The sequence below is a fragment of the Carettochelys insculpta genome, chromosome 2, assembly GCF_033958435.1.
Source record: "Carettochelys insculpta isolate YL-2023 chromosome 2, ASM3395843v1, whole genome shotgun sequence".
In the NCBI taxonomy this organism is placed as follows: Eukaryota; Metazoa; Chordata; order Testudines; family Carettochelyidae; genus Carettochelys; species Carettochelys insculpta.
The window spans coordinates 232,520,795-232,542,553 of NC_134138.1; the positions used below are offsets into that span (position 1 = coordinate 232,520,795).

At 45.4% G+C, this 21,759-nt stretch overlaps 1 protein-coding gene across 4 annotated transcripts in view; it reads left to right on the plus strand.

Annotated features, from left to right (window-relative positions):
- The window catches only part of SGCE (sarcoglycan epsilon), a 62,498-nt gene that overhangs the window by 29,195 nt on the left and 11,544 nt on the right, over nt 1-21,759 (plus strand). For all 4 annotated transcript variants that reach the window (XM_074984717.1, XM_074984719.1, XM_074984718.1 and 1 more), the window contains 4 exons: nt 15,983-16,194; nt 16,892-16,918; nt 17,641-17,829; nt 19,705-19,748. In XM_074984717.1, the coding sequence (XP_074840818.1) occupies nt 15,983-16,194; nt 16,892-16,918; nt 17,641-17,829; nt 19,705-19,748 (472 nt within the window). The remainder of the gene's footprint in view (nt 1-15,982; nt 16,195-16,891; nt 16,919-17,640; nt 17,830-19,704; nt 19,749-21,759) is intronic.

Here is a 21,759-nt window from a genome sequence, read left to right on the forward strand (position 1 = left end):
AGAATAATTCTGATAAAGGCTGAATTTTTAGAATAGTTTTTCTCAGTTTTAAACGAGAAGCAAAAATATTGAGGAGTGGGAAGAATGTAAAGCAAACAAAGGTGGTGAAGAATGTTCAGTAAAACCCGTATCTCATGAGAGCCAGATGAAGTGCAAACAGAAATTTTAAAATGGCTGTCATAGTAATCTCAATCACATGCTAATGCTCAATATACATAGTCTTTCTCACCTTCATTGTATTTACAAGTATTAATTTATTTTTACGTGCTCCTCAAAAGTAAGTTAATAAGCATTATCTCTATTTCACAAATGATGAAACAGATGAAAAGAGGTGAAATATCTTTCCGGTGTCAGTAAAAGAGAGTGTATTGGATTGGAGCTTTCAAAGCATAAGCACACCTGTCTGTCTGTCCATGTGCAACCCCATAGATCACTCTTCATCTGTCTTTTAAATAAATTTTGAATCAGGAAAGCTGCTTAAAAGCTTCTAATTACAATTAGTGCAAAAAAGAAGGTCCACAAAATGTCCATTCTTTCTGGTGTCTGTCATAAAATTTAGCATAAACTATACACGTCAGTAGAAAGATGTCTAAGACCAGATCAGTCCAGGCCTGCCAAAAGTTACTGCCCCAGAGCAGTGAACCGGAAGAGGGCCTGTGTGCCATACTTTCCATTCTAAAGATTCTTGCACTTTTCTTTTAAGAAGCTCTAGAGGAAAACAGCTACAGCAGTGCCACTGTCCTTAATGCATGTTTGGGCAGCCTCTGCCCCTCCCCAAGAGATAAGGGACTGCCCCCAGAAAGGAGCATGTGTCCCCAAGGGAGTGGCATTTGAATCCAGGGTTTGGTCAGTTGATGACACACTTGCCTCAGCATTCATCATCTCTTCCCTGTCCATGTGAAGCACTTTGACTGCTTAGTCCAGAGTGATATTCCAGTAGTCATTTTCATCTCTCTGCCCTCTCTGTTTGCAGAGAAACTGATTCTCTTTCACAGTGCTTTGGACTCGATCACCACCAACAGCTGGGTTCTAAGGACCATTAGATTGAGCTAGGCTCCTAACTCCTTTCCATCCTCTCTTTCAGAAACTCCTCTCATGAGATACTATTCTCAAGCAGCTTTACTCGCTATTGGCTTTGGGACTAGTGGAGGAAGATTTGCTGAAACACCAGGGTCAAGGCTTTTATCTTTTAAAACCTATATTTGACTTGCATAGCATGATCATATATATCTGATAGTTTACATTCTTAATAGTCACTCTGTCCGCTGTAGTAAAGAATAAAATCGTCAGACCTGTAGATGAACATGATTTGTTAGGAAAAAGTCAACATGTTTTTTTGAGAGAAATCGTGCCTTGCTAATCAGCTAGTGTTCTTTGATGTGGTCAGTAAGCATGGGGACAAGGGGGATCCAGTGTTTGTATAGTGAACTTAGATTTCCAGAACGCTGTTGGTAAGGTGCCTCACCAAAGGCTCCTAAGTAAAATAAGCTCCTCATAGGATAAGAGGGAAAGTCCTCGCATGTATCGAAAATTGTTTAAAAGACAGGAAACATAGAATAGGAATAAATAGTAATTTTTTAAAATGGAGAGAAGTAACTAGTGGTGTCCCCCAAAGGTCTATTCTGGGACCAGTCCTCTTCAACCTATTTATAAATGATCTGGGAAAAGAAGTAAACAGGGAGGTAGCAAAATTTGCTGATGATACTAAACTGCTCAAGTTAGTTAAGAACAAAGCAGACCCAAAAAGATCTCACAAAACTAAGTGAGCAACAAAATGGCAAATTAAATTTAATGTTGATAAATATAAAGTAATGCATAATGGAAAAAATAATCCCAACTATACATACAAAATGAGGGGGACTGATTTAGCTATAACTGCCCGAGAGAGACCTTGAAGTCATTATGGATAATTCTCTGAAAACAGCCACTCAATGTGCTGCAGCAATCAAAAAAGCAAACAAAAAGCTAGGGATCACTGAAAAAGGGATAAAGAATATCTTATTGCCTCTATATAAATCCATGGTATGTCCACATCCTGAACCTTGTGTGTAGATGTGGTTGCCTCATCTAAAAAAAAAAAAAAGATAGATTGGCATTGGAAAAGGTTCAGAAAAGGGCAATAAAATGATTAGGGTCTGTAATGGGTGCCATACATGTAAAGATTAAAAAGACTGGGACTTCTCAACTTAGGAAAAAAGAGACTAAGGGGGAATATGAAGAGGTCTATAAAATCATGACCAGTGTGGAAAAAGGTAATTAAGGAAAAGCTATTTATTTACTTGTTCCCTTAACAAAAGAACTAGGGGTCTCCAAATGAAAGTAATGGGTAGCAGGTTTAAAACTAACTACAGGAAGCTTTTCTTTATACAGCTCATAGTAGGCCTGTGGAACTCCCTGGCAGAGGATATTGTGAAGACCAGGACTTCAGCAGGGTTATAAAAAGAACTAGATAAATTCATGGTGGTTAAATCCAGCAATGGCTATTAGCCAGGATGGGTTGGAATGGTTTCCCTAGCCTGTTTGTCAGAGGTTGGAAATGGTGTCAGGAGAGAGATTGCTTTTGTGATTGCCTGTTCTATTCACTCCCTCTGGGCCTCTGTCGGGAGACAGGGTACTGCACTAGATAGACCTTTGGTCTGACCCAGCATGGCTGTTCTTATCTTCTAAGAAATCTGTTGGCCTGCAGCCTGGTTGTTCATCACCATGTTCATGTCTCGTGCTGACCCAGCAAGCTTGAGATGATGCTGGCTTTTGTAAGGCAGCGCTGTAGGCCAGTGCTCAGCATCCTCTCTCACTTCATGCACGCTTCCACGCTCATTATAATTTCACAGTACACCCAGTATGTATAACCCAATCCACTCCCCTTCCCCCAGAACCAGGCATCACCAGCCCACACGCTCTAACTCAATATCCTCCCCCACAGTCAGGCACCCCCTGCCCCTCCCTATCGAACTCCAATGCCCTCCCCCAGAGCCAGGCACCTCAGCCCCCTGCTCTCACCCAAGTCCCATCCCTTCCTCCAGAACCAGGCACCCCCCCCCCTCGAGCCAGGCACCCCCTGCTCTCCCCCGCCCTATCTAACTCAATGCTCTCCCCCAGGGCCAGGCACCCTCAGACTCCTGCTCTAAACCAATCCCCCTTCCCCTCCTCCAGAGCCAGGCACCCCGAGCCTCCCTCCCCGCTCTAACTTGATGCTGGTGACTCACCAGAACCACTGCTGCCACCCCAGAGCTGCACCACTGCTGCTGCTGCCACATGATTCTCCCACCAAGTGCTGGGGCGCTTGCACAGAGTGGCAGATGGCACTCTGGGTGGGTGGCTCTGAGGCACACCAAGTGCCATTTTGTGGCACACCGATTGCAGACCACTGCTGCAGGCTGCAAGGCTGTAAACTCCAAGACCACCTCCACAGACGTTGCTTGTGAGACACCAAGAATGGAACTGACGTGAGGAAGCACTTGAAGGGGAAAAGGTTACTCACCTTTTTGTAACTTGCTGGTGGTGCCTCATATACCAATGTGGTGTGCACTCAAGGAGGTGACACAGCCGATCCTATGGATATTGCCAAGGTAAAAATCTCTGGTGACCATACATGTGGGTGCGTGCTCATCTAGAATTGAATGGACATAAGCAACACATCTTGAACAACAGTTATGAAAAGGTGTGTAACCATTTTTTCTGGTCTGAGGATGACCTCAGACTGGACTTCCCATCTGATGTATTCTATCTTGGATGTAGGTGGCACTTCTGTACGCTTTCCCCCTGAATCCAGTCATCCCACAGGTCCGCAAGCTGAAGGTGGCATTTTTCCAGCCTTAAATCACTGTCAAATCAACCTCCCATACCTGTTGCTCTCCATCCCAGTCTATTCACACAGAATCATTGTCACACTTTCCATCCCATGCTCATTTCCCTGTATCCCATGGCATATCTGCTTCATGGCTGAACAAGGAAGGATTGTAGTGTAACAACAGAAAGCTCTACAGAATGACCTATTCATAGAGTGTTGCAAATCTGTAGATATCTTTTTTGTATCTGCAGATCATTTTTGTGGCTCATGGATCAGATATGTATACAAATTTTGTATCAGTGTAGGTCTCTGCCTTTTTGGTAAAATGTATTTTGTGTGATTCTGGCTGACAGAGTTTAACCAATTGTGGCTTCTATTCAGGACAGCTGAATACTTGCTGCACCTTCAGTCGTTGAGCCTTGTGCTTATCACATTCAGAGTACATCTGGTAGCAGTCTGAGTTTCATCCCTCTGTTCAGTCCCACAGTAGCAAGATTCTTAAAGGACTTCATTTCCATTGTCCACTCCTCCAGCTGATTAACACAACCCTACGAGCTGGGATCTCCATCTGAGTCCCTGGTATCTTGTCCCTTTCAGGTTTTGTGTGTGTGTTTGTCAGAAAACTGCGTTCCCAGTAGTGGTAACATCCACAAGGAGAGTCTGAGTTGCAGGCTTTGATGTCAATCTCCATGATGCACACAATTTTCTATGTATAAAATGAGTTTAAAATTTTGTCTAAAGTGGTTTCTCAGTTTCATTTGTATATGTACCTGTTTCTTAAACCTTATTAATCTCCAGGGGAGTAGCATATCCATACATGAGATGTGATTTGATGTCTGCTGTTCTGTCTGGACACATTGAAGAAGTTTCATGCTTTGCTTTAGCTGTTTGTGTCATATGCAGGTTGAATGAAGGGACAAGTACAGTAAACCCTCGAAATGCACAACTTTGACTTGAGTTTAACTTGTGTTAATGTGAGTTAAGCACAACTTGAAGCCACTCTGCGGCTGTCTGCCCGCCTTGCTTCCTCAGTCGGGGGAAGTGGCAGCATGGCTTCTTCGAGTGGTCCCCGTGGGTGCTCCACAGTAGGTGTTGGGCTCACCCCGGCGCCGCAGATCGGAAATCTTCTAGCAGTTTCCTCTGGATCGCGCATGTGCCGATGCGCACCACTCCTTCGCGTGTCCTCGATCATGTGCGTGATCCGGTCCCCGCCAGTTCCTTCTCAACCGCCAACGGCTGCAGATGGAATCCGCTCCAGCTCTAACACCTGAGACAGATAAGACAGTTAATTCTAGTTGTTAGCTTGTTGTTTTACTATTATACAAAAAAAAAAAAAAAGCAAGCAAAAAGTGAAAAAAAAAAATAGTAACCAAGTAAGAGGGAAGAGGAACGGAGGGGAGAGGAGCGGACAAAGAAGGCTGGTTAAGCCATCCGCTACCCTGAAGGCCGTAAATGTTATTTGTTTGAAGAACGCAGTGATTAGTGGCTAAGTACCCTATTAACAGTTAAAGACTCACTGGGATGTCTTCCTCGGGGTTTAAGAAGTGTGAGTCATGCCGCGAGGCTATGCCGGCCTCTGATGGGCATAGTCAGTGCATTCGTTGCCTGGGGGAGTCCCATGTTACCCAGAAGTGTTCTCACTGCGCTAAGCTTACAGCCAGGGCTAGGAAGGACAGAGAGATGAGGCTCAAAATGATCTTGTTTGATAAGGCCCTTCAGCCGAGCCACCGGAGAAGCCTCACACAGAAGGGCCCTCAGGGTCGCACAAAAGGATGGCGGCTTCTTTGACCCTCTCTGTGCAAAAGAAGAAGAAACTCTCCCCGCCTCGATCCTTGCTGGCGGTCTCAGCGAGCAGGACGAGCGCAATGCAGAGCTCTGAACCGCGGGCTGATAAAAGCGGCAGTGCGGTTGCGCACGTGGCTGGGGCCGGGCCTCCAACTATTCAGCAGTCAGCACCGAGGGCGCCGCGGGCGCCAGTGCGGCAAGCGCCGGAATCGGCGGCACCGCCTCATGCAGCACCAGCTCTCATGGTGCCGACGGCGCAAGGGCACCCAGCACGGGGCCAAACAGCGCCGGAGGAAGCTACCCGCGCGGCACCGTATATGACAGCACCGACAGCGGGTCCGAGATCCCCAGCACAGGAGGGAGCGGCACCCACCCTGCAGGGGCGGGGGAAAGCTAGGGCTAAAACCCGGCACCTCAGTCCATCTCCGGACATTGCTGTGATGCCATTATCACCCAGCCCCTCCCCCCCACCAAGATACAGACGCCGCGTCGCCAGGCTGCAACTCCATGGGCCTGTTTCAGACCCCGCTCCCCATTCCTCCAACCACCTTCGCCTTGGCTCAGGCCACCTTCACCCTTTTCAGGCATGGATCCCTACGAGTACTATCACAAACCAGCTTCACCATTATCAATGTCGTCACGGAGATCCCGCTCTTCCAGACATCATAGGTACACGCTCCGATCGTGGTCCAGGTTTCCATCACCGGGCCCTTGCCCGTGTTGCTATGGCCGTCCTCATCATACTGAACACCGACATCAGAGATCTAGATCCAGGGGCAGATCCCCACCCACTCCTTGCCAACACCCCCGCATACACTCTCGCTCTGGGAGAGGAACGCAGTTGTCCCGGGGGGAAATAGGTCCAGAGTCCTGAGACTTTCCTTCACAGCCCACGAAGGAGCAAACATACCAGCGAACTCAGGAACCAGAGGAGTTGGAGGAGGTTTATCCTAGTGGCGCCTCCTCATCCTCCCCAGATGAGGCAGCTGTCCCCGGGGACATCTCCCCTCCGGATGACCTTAAACAATTCCAAGATCTGTTCAAAAAAGTAGCATACACGCAGGACATTCAAATAGCAGAGGTGCAGGAGAACCATCATAAACTCCTGAAAAATTTGAGACCCCTGGCTTCATCTAAAATCGCTATCCCACTGGATGAAGCCATTATGGAATCAGCAACTAACATATGGCAGACTCCGGCCTCTATCCCGCCTACGAATAAAAGGGCGGATAAGAAATACTTCGTCCCAGCCAAGGGCATGGAATTCCTGTTTAGCCACCCACAGCCCAATTCTTTGGTGGTTGAATCGTCCCAACAGAGGTCAAAGACGCCTCAGTATAAATCAGGGGGGTCAGATAAAGATGTTAAGAAATTAGAACTGTTCGGCAGAAAGGTCTACTCCTCCTCTACCTTATTACTGAGAATGGCAAACTATGCGGCACATTTATCAAACCATAACTTTGACAATTACTCTTGACTTACCTCTCTCATGGATTTCCTCCCAGAGGACAAGAAGACAGTGTTAAAGGCGATCGTCCAGGAGGGCTATGCGGCCTCGCGAACGGGAGTTCAGATTGCCCTGGATGTGGTGGACACAGCGGCACGTTCAACAGCCGCAGCAGTGGTAATGCGTAGGGAATCCTGGCTCCAGACGTCTGGTATCCCCAGAGATCTACAGGCGAAGATCATAGATCTTCCCTTCAACAAGTAAAAGCTGTTTGCAGAATCAACCGACTCAGTCCTCCACTCTAGCAAAGATTCGAGGGCCACACTTAAGACCTTGGGTATCTACACTCCTCCATACAAGAAAAAGAAATTCTATCCCCAGCAAAGGCACTACGCTTACCAACCACAGCGTGCACAATATCAGCAAGGCTATGACCAAGGGCGCCATCAACAGCAGCAACAGTACAGCAACAGTACAGGGCCCCCAGGGGACGTTCTCAACAAAGTCGCACAACCTTGGGGCAAGTCCAGAGGCAGCAAGTTTGACGGGTATGTCAAGGACTGCACTATCAACACCATCTCTCAGTGCCACTCTCACCTCAAACCGTTCTACTCCCAATGGCAAAACATCACAACAGACAAATGGGTGCTGGAAATTATAGCCACGGGTTACACGATCCCCTTCTAGTCACTACCACCGCCGAAACCTCCCACCTGGCCTCTTCTCAGGGACCCTTCTCACGAGGCGAGGCTGAAGCAGGAGGTAGATCACATAGGGACGGTGGAAAGACTACCGGAACAATTCCAAGGAAAAGGTTTTTACTCACGATACTTCCTAACAGAGAAGAAAACAGGAGGCTGGAGGCCAATCTTGGACCTACGGGGCCTCAACCGATACTTGCTCAAACAGCGCTTCCGGATGATTACAGTTGCCTCCATACTTACGGCACTGGACGATGGAGACTGGTTTGCAGCCCTCGACTTACAAGATGCTTACTTTCATATAACAATCCACCCGGCACACAGACGCTTCCTCCACTTCACGGTTGGCAGGGAGCATTTCCAATACAGGGTTCTTCCGTTCAGCCTGTCCTCGGCACCCAGAGTCTTTACCAAAACTCTGGCAGTGATATCAGCTTACCTGCACAGGCAGGGCGTGTTTATTTTTCCATATCTGGATGACTGCCTACTGAAAGGGGCCTCAAAGGCAGAGGTCCTACGCATGATACGCGTCACCGCGAACACGTTCACTTCGCTGGGCCTAGTTATCAACCTTGCAGAGTCAAAGACCGAACGCACGTGAGATATAGAATTCATAGGGGCACACATAAACTCTATTACATCAAGAGTATACCTGCCCGACGCCCGCTTCCGCACCATCAAATCCTTGGTACAAGTCATGATGTACAGCACTGCGGTGCCAATCCTAACATGCCTGCAGCTGTTGGGGCACGTGGCGGCCGCCACGTTTGTGGTACAGAATGCCAGGTTACACATGCGAAGCCTGCAGCATTGGCTGGCGAGCGTTTACAGACCGGCAGCCCATACCATCCACAGGGTAGTATTGCCCACGACGGAGGTACGGAAGTCACTAGCGTGGTGGGCAGATCCCAAGAACCTGCTAGTGGGAGTACCCTTCCACCAACCACAAATTTCTATTTTTCTTACAACCGACGCCTCCCACATAGGATGGGGAGCACACATTGGCAGCAAGGTGACGCAAGGGCTATGGTCCCCCGCGGAACAGACACTGCACATAAACATACTGGAGCTCAGAGCAGTGTTCAATGCGTGCAGACATTTTCAGAAATGCCTGCATGGCAAAGTAGTCAGGATCAATACCGACAATACCTCCACCATGTTTTACATCAATCAACAAGGAGGGGCACGGTCCCGTGTACTATGTGCAGAAGCAGTCCGATTGTGGAATTGGTGCATTGCCAACAACATAACGTTGAAAGCCTCGTACTTGCCTGGCGTCCACAACGTGAAGGCAGATCAACTGAGCAGGTGCTTTGCACTCATGCACGAGTGGCAGATCTGCTCCGACCTGCTCCGATGCATATTTCGCACCTGGGGGTTTCCCCAAGTCGATTTGTTTGCCACCCAACACAACAAGAAATGCCCTCAGTACTGCTCCAGAGCCGGAGTAGGGTGGGGGTCCTTGGGGGACGCCTTCATGATCTCATGGAAGGGCCCTCTACTCTACACGTTTCCCCCCCACATCACTTATTCACAAGGTTCTGCAGAAAGCCAGAAGGGAGAGAGCTCGCATGATATTCATAGTTCCAACCTGGGACCGACAACAATGGTTTCCTTTGCTTCTGTGCATGTCGGATCATCCACCACTCCCCCTACCGGTAGCGCTGGACTTATTTACGCAGGCTCAGGGACTCCACCTACAAGCATGGCTAATCCATGGCTCAGCGCCTTAGAGAGCACGTGTACGGAGGGAGTAAGACAAGTCTTAGAGTGTAGCCAAAGGACCTCCACCAGGAGGACTTACGAACAGAAATGGACACGATTTACCGCCTGGTGCTCTTCCAAGCAGTTAGCTCCTCTCGACATCCCTATAACTGTAATTCTGGAATACCTGCTGGACCTCAAACGAGATGGGCTCTCTCTATCCTCGCTAAAGGTCCACCTCGCAGCTATATCAGCTTTTCGGCACAAAGAGGAAGGGCCCACCATATTCGCCCATCTTATTGTCACAAGGTTCCTGAAGGGGATGGTAAACCTGTACCCCCCTCGAAAACCGCTACCACTGTCATGGAGTTTGGACTTGGTACTCCACACGCTATCGGGACCACCCTTTGAACCATTAGCCACGGTACCCCTCTGACTACTTACCATGAAAACAACCTTCCTTCTTGCGATTACGTCAGCCTGCAGGGTGAGCGAACTCGCAGCAGTGATGGCAACGCCGCCCTGCACAGTATTCTCTAAGGAAGCTGTGATCTTATGGTTACACCCAGCCTTCGTTCTGAAAGTTTCCTCGGAGTTCCATATTAACAAACCAGTAGTATTACCCTCGTTTTACCCGAAGCCTCACAGCTCCAGCAGGGAGGCGCGCCTGCATCTCCTAGATGTGAGGAGGGCATTGGCCTTTTACATAGACAGAACTAAGCCCTTCCGGAAAACGGACAGACTCCTGGTATCTCTCGCTCCCAGGTCGAAAGGGGAAGGCCTCTCTTCCCAGAGAATTTCAAATCACATTGTGTCCTGCATAAAACTGTGCTACGAGCTCCGAAAGACCCCTCTGCTAGCTCCGCCCGGGGCTCACTCCACCAGAGCGGTGGCGGCATCAACGGCCTTCTTCAAGGGAATCGTGTTGAAAGACATTTGCAGAGCGGCGACTTGGTCATCCTACGACACCTTCGCCAAGCATTATGCCCTGCATCAGGTGTTCGATGAGGATACCTGTCTGTCAACAGCGGTCCTCTCAAGGGCAAGCTGCACATGAATCGAGTACCCACCTCCTTACTTGGGGTTACTGCTGGGTAGTCACCTACTTTGGAGCACCCACGGGGACCACTCGAAGAAGAAAGAGAAGTTACTCACTTGTAGTAACGATGGTTCTTCGAGATGTGTCCCCGTGGGTGCTCCACTACCCACTTTGGATCTCTGTCCGGTGTTTTTCAGGAGCATCCAGGGCGGTTGGTCAAGGAACTGGCAGGGACCGGATCGCTCACATGATCGAGGGCGTGTGAAGGAGCGGTGCGCATCGGCGCATGTGCGATCCAGGGGAGACTGCTGGAAGATTTCCGATCTGCGGTGCCGGGGCAAGCCTGACACCCTACTGTGGAGCACTCACGGGGACACATCTCGAAGAACCATTGTTACTACAAGTGAGTAACTTCTCTTTCTCCCTGGCTTCCTCCAGCTGGGAGAAACTGCACCACCATGGCTCTCTGCCCAGCATGGCTTCTTTCAGCTGTGGAAAACTGTGGTTGGCTCCCACAGTGGCAGGGAGCCAGGAAGCTGACTAGCAATGTTTCCTGGCTTCCACAAGCAGATGGGAGCCCAGACCCAGGCTGCCGCCTGGTCCCCAGCTCCCCGCCACTCACTGGAGCCAGGAAACTGACCCAGGCTGGTGCCCTCATCAGTGTCCTGGCTCACCCGAGTTGCGCAGAAATTTGACTTTCACAACAAACCCCCGTGTAAGTCAGGGGTCTACTGTAGTCTCTTTGTGGACTCTCTCTAAATGGATATCAACCTATGTGAAGACTACATATGGACAATTTCAGCAGGTGACTGTGCCAAACTATGCCAGTGGTATTCCTCAGGGAGGTCCCAATGTTGGATATTTGCAAGGCTGCTACGTGGTCATACATAGACAAATTTATGAACTGTTATTCCGTTACCTTATCTTCCTGGACGAATGCAAGTTCTGGTAGGGCAGTTCTGCAATTCTTGTTCAGGTGGAGTCAGAACCTTGCCTCTTGGGTGGGTACTGCTTATGAATCATCTAAGTGGAATATACTGCTGTATCTACTTGCAGAAGAACCAGCTGCTTACTGTAACTGCAGTTCTTCTTCAAGGAGTGTTCCTGTGGGCGCTCTATGTTAGGTGTGTTGGTGCCTTGCGCTTATAGTCAGAGACTTTCAGCAGTAGTACCCTGCGTGGTGGTGCATGTGCTGTACACGTAACTCACTCGTGTAACAGAGTAACTGCTCTGTGCCATCAGCTGCTCCTCAGTTCCTTCTTTCCTGCTTTGGGCTTAGGTTGGAGCATGAGCAGCTCTGTGACTTCACTCACTGACAAGGTTCAGATAGATTCCTTTACTTTTTAACCTAGTCCATTTCCCCCTCCTTCTTACCTTTATTGTTAACAAAAAAAAAATTACTTTTGAACCTAACACCATCCAGGCAACTCTACTAGAGCCAAATGCCTAACAACATGCCAGGTTCCCCAGGATTCAAATGCTGCATTACTTTCAGACTGTCTGTCCCTATCTGTGATGGTCATTTTCAGTATCTCCACTATCTCGGCGAGGTGCACATCCCACAGAAGTGCACATACTTCAAGCTGTCAGCTAAGTCCCTTAGAAGCAGCTTTAGTTACAGGTCTTTGGCTTTAACAGAAGAGTCCCTTAGACTATCCTCAGACCCAGAGACTAGGTCTCTACTGCAAAAAATGACTCTGGCTACAAATCATCCATCCTTCAAAGAAGAGTACTAAACATAGGCTTCCAACTTCAGAGAGAACACCCAAAAGAGAAACATTCTCCAGGCAAAAAAATCAGCCCTGGTATTGATGGCACCATCCACTTTGGACTGAGAGGCACCAGGAACATGTGGTACTCAGATGTTTTGAGTGGCAAAGTCAAAAGAATTGCCAGAACCTAGCTCCAGTGCATGAGTCAAGAAATTATCTTCCAGCTCAGCACTGAAGAAGTCAGCACCAGTTCCTTCCCAGGCAGTGTCGCCAGCTTCTGGCACACAAATGCAAGCACCTTTGGAATTTCTAGTGGAGACAACCATGAGCACCGTAATATGACTTTCACACTGCCACCGCTGCTTATAACGTGCTGGTTAAGTGCTAACTTTGGTACCCGGGACACAATTATTCCATATCAGTGGTACCTGGCACCTAGCCTGATCACAAAAGCGTCTAGTTCAGCACTGCCATTCTCTTCAGATGATGAAGTGGAGGTAGAAGTGACCACATATTCCATGTCACTCCTTCCCAAAGCAACTTCACTGAACATCATCATCTCAAGCTCAACTGTGGCAACTGTACCCAGGGATGCTACCACTGGTACAGATATCTCCTGCTTGGCCATATTGAGACCCCTGAGTGCACTACAGAGCCCATCTCCAGATTGCTCCCAAATCAACACCACCACTCAGTCTCCTTCACCTTCTGCTCCATCCCACGTGGAACCACAAGAGGATCTGGACGAGGTGGGTGATGCACCTGAGGAAGAGGTCACATAGCCCACCCATATGTTATCCTCCACCCCAGACAAAACTACAGGGCTCACAAACTGACTACTGGGGAGGAATTCAAATCAGTATCTTCAATAACTTTTTAAGAGGGTGGTAGACTCACTTGGTATCTTCTTGGCAGAGTTACTGGCATCTCAGCACAAGTTAACCGATATCTCCACACATCCCCATCAAATAAAGTGACCCTGCAGCTATTATGGCTTGTGCTAAGGACCTATGGCAAATGCCTGCCACAGTCCCACCACCCTTTAAGTGGGCAGACAAGAAATGCTATGTCCTAGACAAAGGAGCAGAACTTCTTTTCACACATCCATTCCCTGATTTCCTAGTATTTGAAGCAGTACACCACAGGAGCAAATACACACAATAGAAGTTCATATTCCATATGATAATGATTAGAAGCACCTAGACATCATTGGAAGAAAATCATAGTCATCACCCTTCCTCCAATTTTGCGTTGAGAATAATTCTGAACTTACAGAAAAATACACATAGGCTACATTTGACAAAATGAAAAACGTTATTGAGAAACTTCCAGAATATGGATGGGAGCAATACCAGGCAATCATTGCAGTGAGATCCCATATAGTAAAGACCATGCTGCAGACATCCTTCAATTTGGCAAATACAGCCACCTGACCTTAGCCACAGCTGCTGTGATGCATCATGCTTCTCGTCTCTATCTTTCCAGCTTTCCGAGAGAGGTACAAAGTACAGTTGAGGATCTGCCTTTTGCAGGACAAGAAGTATTTGCAGAATCTACTTGATGCATTCCTCCATACACTCAAGGATTCTTGTGCTACATTAAAATCTTTAGGAATGCACGTAGCTCAACCAAAGAAAAGCAGGGACACTTTTATACCCAACACTTCTGCCCTGCACCTCATCCACAAACCCAGTGATCTGATTCTGAAGACAAAAACACCCACCATGACATCAGACCCTAGAAGAGATGTCATAATCCAAGCCATCTACTTCAAGACAATTGTTCTGAAAGTTTTGGCTGGGGGTTCAGCACCCTTCTCCCCGACCTTGCAGCAGCCAAACTTACCATCTTTTCAGCCACTGCTTGTTACCATATAACCACCTCTGGTGCAACCTCACCTCTGACAGATAGGTTCTAGAAATAATACTCAAAAGGATTATTACAATCCTCTATTGCATTTACCTGTACCCCACCTACTCATCCACCTTCTTCATCGAGCCTTCCCATGATGCAATATTTAGAATAAGACTTGAGAAGTACTTAACTTTTCGTCATGTCCAAGATTATTTGGAGATTAATGATCAACAAATTTTAATTTACTGTTTTCATTTGTACAACTATTCAGACACTGAAATATTTTATTGAATGTGTTGTAATTTGTCTTTTTAAAAAAGTTTGAATTTGTGACTTTTATACTGGTCTTCTAAATCATCCAATAAGTGATAATCAAGGCTGTATTTCATCTAATGAAATGAATGAACCTGTTGTTACCTAGATTTAAATCACTTAGGCCGTGTCTACACGAGCACAAATCTTCAACATGGCCATGCAAATTACTAATGAGGTGGTGAAATGCATATTCAGCACCTCATTAGCATGCCGCTGGCCATGACTCTTTGAAATTGCTGCGTTTCGCTCCTGCGTGGCTTGTCCAGACAGCGGTCCTTTTTGAAAGGACCCCAGGAACTTCGATATACCCTTATTCCCCAGCAGCATGCTAATGAGGTGCTGAATATGCATTAGTAGTCTTCAAAATGGCTGTTTGAATGGCCATTTCAGAGATTTGTGCTAGTGTAGATGTAGCCTTAATGAAGCATTCACCTCATGTATTAATTATGTTCTGAGGTCTGTTAGCTTGTCTGTGTTTTTTTATGGGATCAACTTATTTTATGTTGAGCTTGAATAGATACAAGCATAGTCAGAGCTTATAATTAAATTCAGAATCCCTTACTGCGAAGTTAGTACAAATTGAGCTTTACTTTTATATAATAAGTTATTATATTAACCCCATCCAGTTAGATTTTTGAAGTTCTACATTGCTTCTTTTTTCTACTTTCTAGTGAGGTACAGTACACGTTTGGAGTGTAAGTGGGATGAATAATTGAACGGATGCATGGTTAAATATTACCTCATCATACTGAGGACCTGGATATCTTAGGAAACTAAAAATGGAATCTGTACATCCTTTCTGCTTTGTTGCCAGAAGAGAAGGGGGAATGATGAGTTTCTTTGGTTCATTGGCAGTTCCAAAATGTTTTTGAATGTTTTAGTGTCACCCAAAAAAAAAAAAAAGTTTTGGATAAAATATTTCCTTAGCCCTATTTTAAAGTACAAAAGCTTGTTCAGACTGAAAGCAACCAAAAATGGTTATTTTATTGGCTTTCTGGCTTTGATAATTTTTCAGAGACTTTATTGTTTTTTATTGACCTGCTCTCAGAATCGCCTTGGGCCCTGCGCTTCAGGGGCATGCAGGGTTCAGGGCAGTCTGGAGGGACAGCAGAGGGTCTGGTGCTAGTAGCATTGAGCAACCTGGTCTCTGCTCATCCCACTCTTCTCTGCCCCACCAGCTCTTGACATTGCTTGGTGGAGGGGGAGGAAGCTGGGATGGGCTGGAGCAGGAGCTTGGTGGAAGGGAGGTGGAGAGTGGGCAGAGCAGGGATAAGGAGGGTGTTAGCGCAACCTTATGCTCAGCGCAAAGGACAGCACTGTCTGCTGTTATTTGGTAGTTATTAAGTGGCTTAAATCAGATTAACCGATTATCTCAGTTCAGTTCACATAACAAACTGTTACCATTTTGGGATAGTCACACCAGAGATCAATGAGCATTTTCTATGGTTTGGATTGTAAAGTGAATTAAGACAAGGGAATACCTTCCATGAAGAAGTCTTCAGAAAAATAGTCAGAAGGTTTCATAGTTTGAAAGACTGTGCTCTCTAGTGTTGCTTTTACTGCGTTATGACCAGTTAAAATTATTTTAATTTTCCATACACGTTAATTGGTTCTGTAATTCTTTTTGTGTGCCAGGTTGATAAAACAAAACAAGTTTCCACCTATCACGAAGTGATCCGTGGAGAGGGAATATTACCTGATGGTGGAGAATACAAACCACCATCTGATACATTGAAAAGCAGAGACTATTACTCGGATTTCCTAATTACACTGGCAGTGCCCTCGGCAGTAGCCCTGGTGCTTTTTCTAATACTTGCTTATATCATGTGCTGCCGACGGGAAGGCGTGTGAGTACTTTAAGACATTAATTAGTAGTTGTATATTTTTCTGAGGTTGTAATACTCATGAAAGCATTCAGTAGAAATGTTGTTCTGTTCAAAAAATACTTCTAAGCAGACCAACAAATATTTAATACGTTGTATTGTTTTCCATCTAAACATGCATTAAAATTAATAGGATGGATTTAGGGACTGTATTTCAATTCAAAATGGTTAAATTGTTTATACACAAAAATAAATAAATAAAGGAGACACCTGCTTAGGACAATTATTTAATTTGACTAAAATATTCACTGAACATTAATTTTAAAGACTTTAACACCAGTAAAATAAATATTACCAAGGACCTAAAGTGAAGTTAGGGTTATAAAAGTCAAATTTGTGAAATGAAAGCAGCAAGTAACGTAGTTTCTTCCATCTCTTACACATATCCCAATTTCATTTTGTCATAGAATTTATTTTAGCCAGAAGCTTTTTCCTTAACTTGCATTTTCATTCATCTGGATGTGGGTGTCTGTCATCAGTATCAACAGCTCTATGTGTGCGCTCATCCAGTCATTATCATTGATCCAGTGGCAAATGCTACCAACTTAATTTGGTGATGTGTCAGCATTTCCACATCATATACTGTTTCCATCAGCAGATAGATTTAATGTTCCAACTATCAATGCTATTATTTAATTCATAAATTTTGTTTTGTTTTTAGGGAAAAGCGAAACATGCAAACACCAGAGTAAGTGTCTTCTTTCCTGTTATTTTTCTTTCTCATTTAATTTTCATTTCGCAGTAGCTTCTCATGCTTCATACATGTGTCATGCCCTTCTCTCACTCTCCTTAATTCATAGTCTCTAATTCATATATGTGAAAGCTGCTATAAAAACATAGGGGTATGGAAAGGATACCACCTGAGAATAAAAAGTGGTTGAAATTAATAAAGATCAATTTACTATAAAATCATGTAGCATAATATTAATATGCAATTTATGTTCAAGCATATGTGACTCCCAGTCTACATTTTTACAAGCCCTGTATATTTTGGCCAGGTGAAAGAACTTTCACAAAAGGTACACCATGTCGGCATAATACTCTGCCATAAATTGAAGTTTCTTTGAGCATGTATGAATCCACCACAAGAAGCAACAACATAAAAATTAGTAAAAGTTTTATTTTTACAACAGGAAAGAAATGGGATGTTAGTGTTAGGTTGCATAGTCTAAGATATTTTAGAAAAATACTTCTGCTCATAGCCTAAACTGATAGAACAATTCATGCTTTCAGAATTAAATAATTTAAACACTTGTTTTATACTCAAGCTCTGCTATAATTGTTATACTGAGATAGTCTGGTGTATGCATCAAAATCCTGTATTTCAAAGAAAAAACAAATTTTCAGCAGTTTTATAAAACCGTATTCATAGAACCCTCTTTAAGAAAAATGTATTTCTTTTTAAAATAGCATCCAGTTGGTCCACCACAGTGCTATACAGAAATCCACCAAAGAGCTTCGTGAGATGTCCAAAAATAGAGAGATAGCATGGCCTCTTTCAACACTTCCTGTGTTTCACCCAGTAACTGGTGAGATTGTGCCACCGCTTCACACAGACAGCTATGGTAATACTAGCATGCCACTAATGCAAACACAGCAGTAAGTATCAATATGGGTATTTAACGCCAATTTAGCCATGGAATCCAATATTTCTTTAAGCGTATTCATTATGTGGGCATCAGTAACAATTCCATAGTCAAAGTTGCGTTGTAATTTTTCATTTAAGGCAGAAATGAAATCTTATTTCATTAAGATTAACCAACAGAACTGTGCAGATCGATCAGCTACATCCATTGCTGTGAGCCTCCCTCCCAGACTACAGCCAAAACATCACTGAAAACCAGAAATGATCGTTTCCATTTTTCAAAACTCAGTCAGAAATTAATCTGGCTCTATCTCTGATGCTCATGTAGTGTTCTGGACACATCTGCACTGAATCAAGGTGGAGAGTTGGGCTCTAGGAGAGAAATGGGTCTGTAGAATGACCAGTGATGTGAGGCAGTAGTCTGAAAATGGAGTTTGGATGATTGGGTTTATATCCTAGTACGCTGAGGCAACAAGGCTGGGAAAGGCAAGTTTCTCTTCACAAAGATGTTGGCATATCATAGGCTTCCCATGGTGCTATTGCCTGGGTCTGTTGGAGAGTAGAAGCAGTAAGACTGAGAGAGCTCTTTAAGCAGGGATCAGCAACCTTTTCAAACCAAAGAGCCAGACTACACTAAAATTCAGAACAAGTGGTCAGCAAAGAGCCAGTATAAGAATGCCTATTTGCATGAGTCATTCCATGTAATACCCATAAGTGAAAGGCTTCCCCTTTCATATAAGGTTGTATGAGCCCACAGAACTTGTGGAGTTCAAGCTCCCACCATTTTTATGATTGTGCCAGCAGGCTTTTTTGTCCGGTGTTCATTTTCCTTGCAGCTCCTCACAGGCTTTATTTTTGCAGATCACCCTTAAGATGTTTTGTAGCAAATACTTTGTTTTGTCATGAAATGACATTCTACATTTGATTTTTTTGTTTGAGGACAGTCTCTCACTACAAATGAGACAGTGTGGGGATTCAGACACATGCACAACTGCATACAAGTCTGTCCACTCTTTTTGAACACTTCAGTGCTCGTCATTTCTCTTGCTCTTTTCCATTTTTACTTTTAGGGGTCACAGAGTTCATCATCATTTTATGATGGAAAGATTTTTTGACCAATCAGATAAAAAGAGAATATATACAACCCCCAATGAGTGGAAAGGTTGGATGGTTGTTAAAATGAACAGTAAAAAACGGGTGAATGGAACAAATTTCTTAGTTGCTGTCCTATCACATCCCTCCTCCCACCCCAGGAGATGGGTTTGGGGCTCAGGGCAGGGGAGGGAAAGCTGCGATATGACAGAACCTGTAAAAAAAAATGTGAGTGTGGGGGGGAGTGCAAGGGGCTCAGGACAAGAGGTTGGAGAGAGGAGGGGGGTGGGGAGTCAGTCAGGGCAGGGAGTGCTGGCGGGGAGGGGGGATCAGGGCTGTGAGCGGGAGTTGGGTGAGAGGCTCCTGAATCCAGGTTACCTGTTGTTGCCAAAAGGCTGTCTTCAGGAGAGCTCCTGAGCATGCTCGGTTTGTCTCAGTACACCCCAGGTGTTCCTGCAGAACCTTACATCCGCTTTCAGCAGCATACCCCAGCTGGCTCTTGCCAGAACAGCAAACCAGGCTTACCCCCTTATTTCCACCTGCATTTAAAGGTGAAATAGATGAAAAAAGACTATCTTGACATGAGTCATTACATATTTTTAAATTTTTGAATTAGTTTTTCATTTTAATTTAAAAAGTTGGGGTGTATTTAGGGAATGACAAAACAGCCACATTTGGTTCGGTACTGAGCCATATTTGAACAATGAGTGTTCAGTTTAAATACCATGACAGTAATCATAGATGTGTACCATATGTAATATACAGGTGTTTTAAAGATGTTAAATTTTTATTTTTAGGAACCTGCCACATCAGACTCAGATTCCACAGCAGCAGACTGCAGGTCAGTATGAAAACAATGCTGAAATACCAGATGATAATGGGGAAGAAATCAACAGTCAGCACTTAGTCAGCCTTTGGCCTATGGAATCAATTTTGAAATGTTAAAAGATGTTGCAGAATTGTAGTCCCAATTTTCATGTGAAAATCATTGGAAAAGTTTGGCAGGAGGCAGCTTGAGAATATGCAGAAAAATTGCAGTGCAACTGGGGCTATCACCAGAAATCCAGTGAAGTTAAAACAAATACCTTTTGATGAGCTTTTCTTATCCCAACACCCAACCACATCTAATTTCTTACTATTGTCAAGGCTTTTACTACAGATAAACAATGGAGGTCAGAAAATTTCTCGGCAGCACAATTAAATCCATGATATAGATTTCCAGTGGCCTTAGTGAATTGAACTCCATCTTTCCCGAGAGCAAAGATTTGAGGCTTCAGCTTCGTATCTGCAGTTAGTATTTCTTATTTGAGAAAGAAATATACAGTCATAGGAAAGAGGATAAGAATCTTACTAGGAAAATGCAGGGGACCAGTAAGTGAGTTATTTAGAGGGTGTGCGAGGGACAAACTACTCTGAGATTGCTCATGACAAGAAAAGTATCCACAATAACAGAAAGAAGAGTGATACATAGCACAATATATATGCATCTCTTAGACAAAGGTTTGTCTGATATGTAAGAAACCTTGTTTGGTGTTTTCATTCAAAATTATTCTTCTTCATTACTGCTTTCGGGGATTAAAGGAGAATTTCGTATGTCAACATTTCAAAGATTTGAGGCAAGTATATAATAGACATTTATGGCCTTGGTTTTTTAGTTATTCTTAGAACACAAAATTTAATAATTCTGTACAATGTCATTAAATGTGTTCGTTTTCAGGTAGTTTTAAGAAAATGGTGGATGGTATATTGGATCTCTGTCCTGAGGCTCAGGTTTAAATTTAGCATCACTCACTACACAGTGGAAAATGTTTTAGTCAGTTGTAAGCACCATATATGCATGACTAGTGACTAGCTGCAAACTTCTCTCCTCCCCAAGGGCATCACTTAGGTATATGCAGAATATACAGCTACTTAGGGCAGCATGCCCCATGTTTAGTGGTGCCCTAGGCAGCTGTGTGCTGCCAATGAGTAGGGCAGGGAACCTTTTTGGATCCACTGACCCACAGAAGCAAAATAACTAAACAAACTGAGAAGCAGACATACAACTCACCACTCTTAAACTCAATCCAGAGACTAGGGGGACTGAGGCTATTAGATCTTGTGCGGGCCCCCCCAGGCTCTGGGTGGGACAAAAATGAGGGCTTCAGTGCATAGGAGGGTGCTGCTGGGGAGTAGACTGCAGTGGGGATGGGAAGGGCAGGACATAGGGTGGAGGAATGAGGTGTAGGGTGCAGGATGGGAGTTAGGGTGTTAAGTCTGGGAGGCAGAGTTCAGGAGCAGGCTGGGGCATTTAGAAGCGAGGGAGGTTGCAGGGTCTGGAAGTGGGTGCAGGATCAGAGGGTGGGTGTAAGCACCTACCTGCCACAGCTCTTGGTGGGGGACATGTTCACACTGCGTAGCTCTGCATACATCAGGGAAGCGATCCCCCTCCCTGCCAGCATGGCCCCTGGCCTCTCCCATTGGCTGCAATTCAGCCAATGGGCGCAACGGGGGCAGCGCCTGCACAGGGTGCTTCTCTGTGGTATACAATGCTGCTTTCCCGCTGCCAGACAGAGCCCACGGGCTTGCCATGTTCATGGCTTGCCTGGATCGGACTATGAGGCTTGTGGCTCCCCCTCTCTAGTTGTAGCAGATATGGTGCTGGTGCTCCAGCCAGAAGGCCCCTGGTGTGGCTGGAGCACCAGTGCTGGATTGTGCCTCGGAGGGAAGGGGAGGGCAGGGGTGAACCCTGAACCTTGCTGGCTGGGTTTGGCCCAAGGGCTATGGGTTCTTCTTCGAGGGATGTTCCCTTGGGGGTGCTCCACTCTGAGTGTCTGCATCCTCACACTGGTGATCAGAGGCTTTTCATTAGC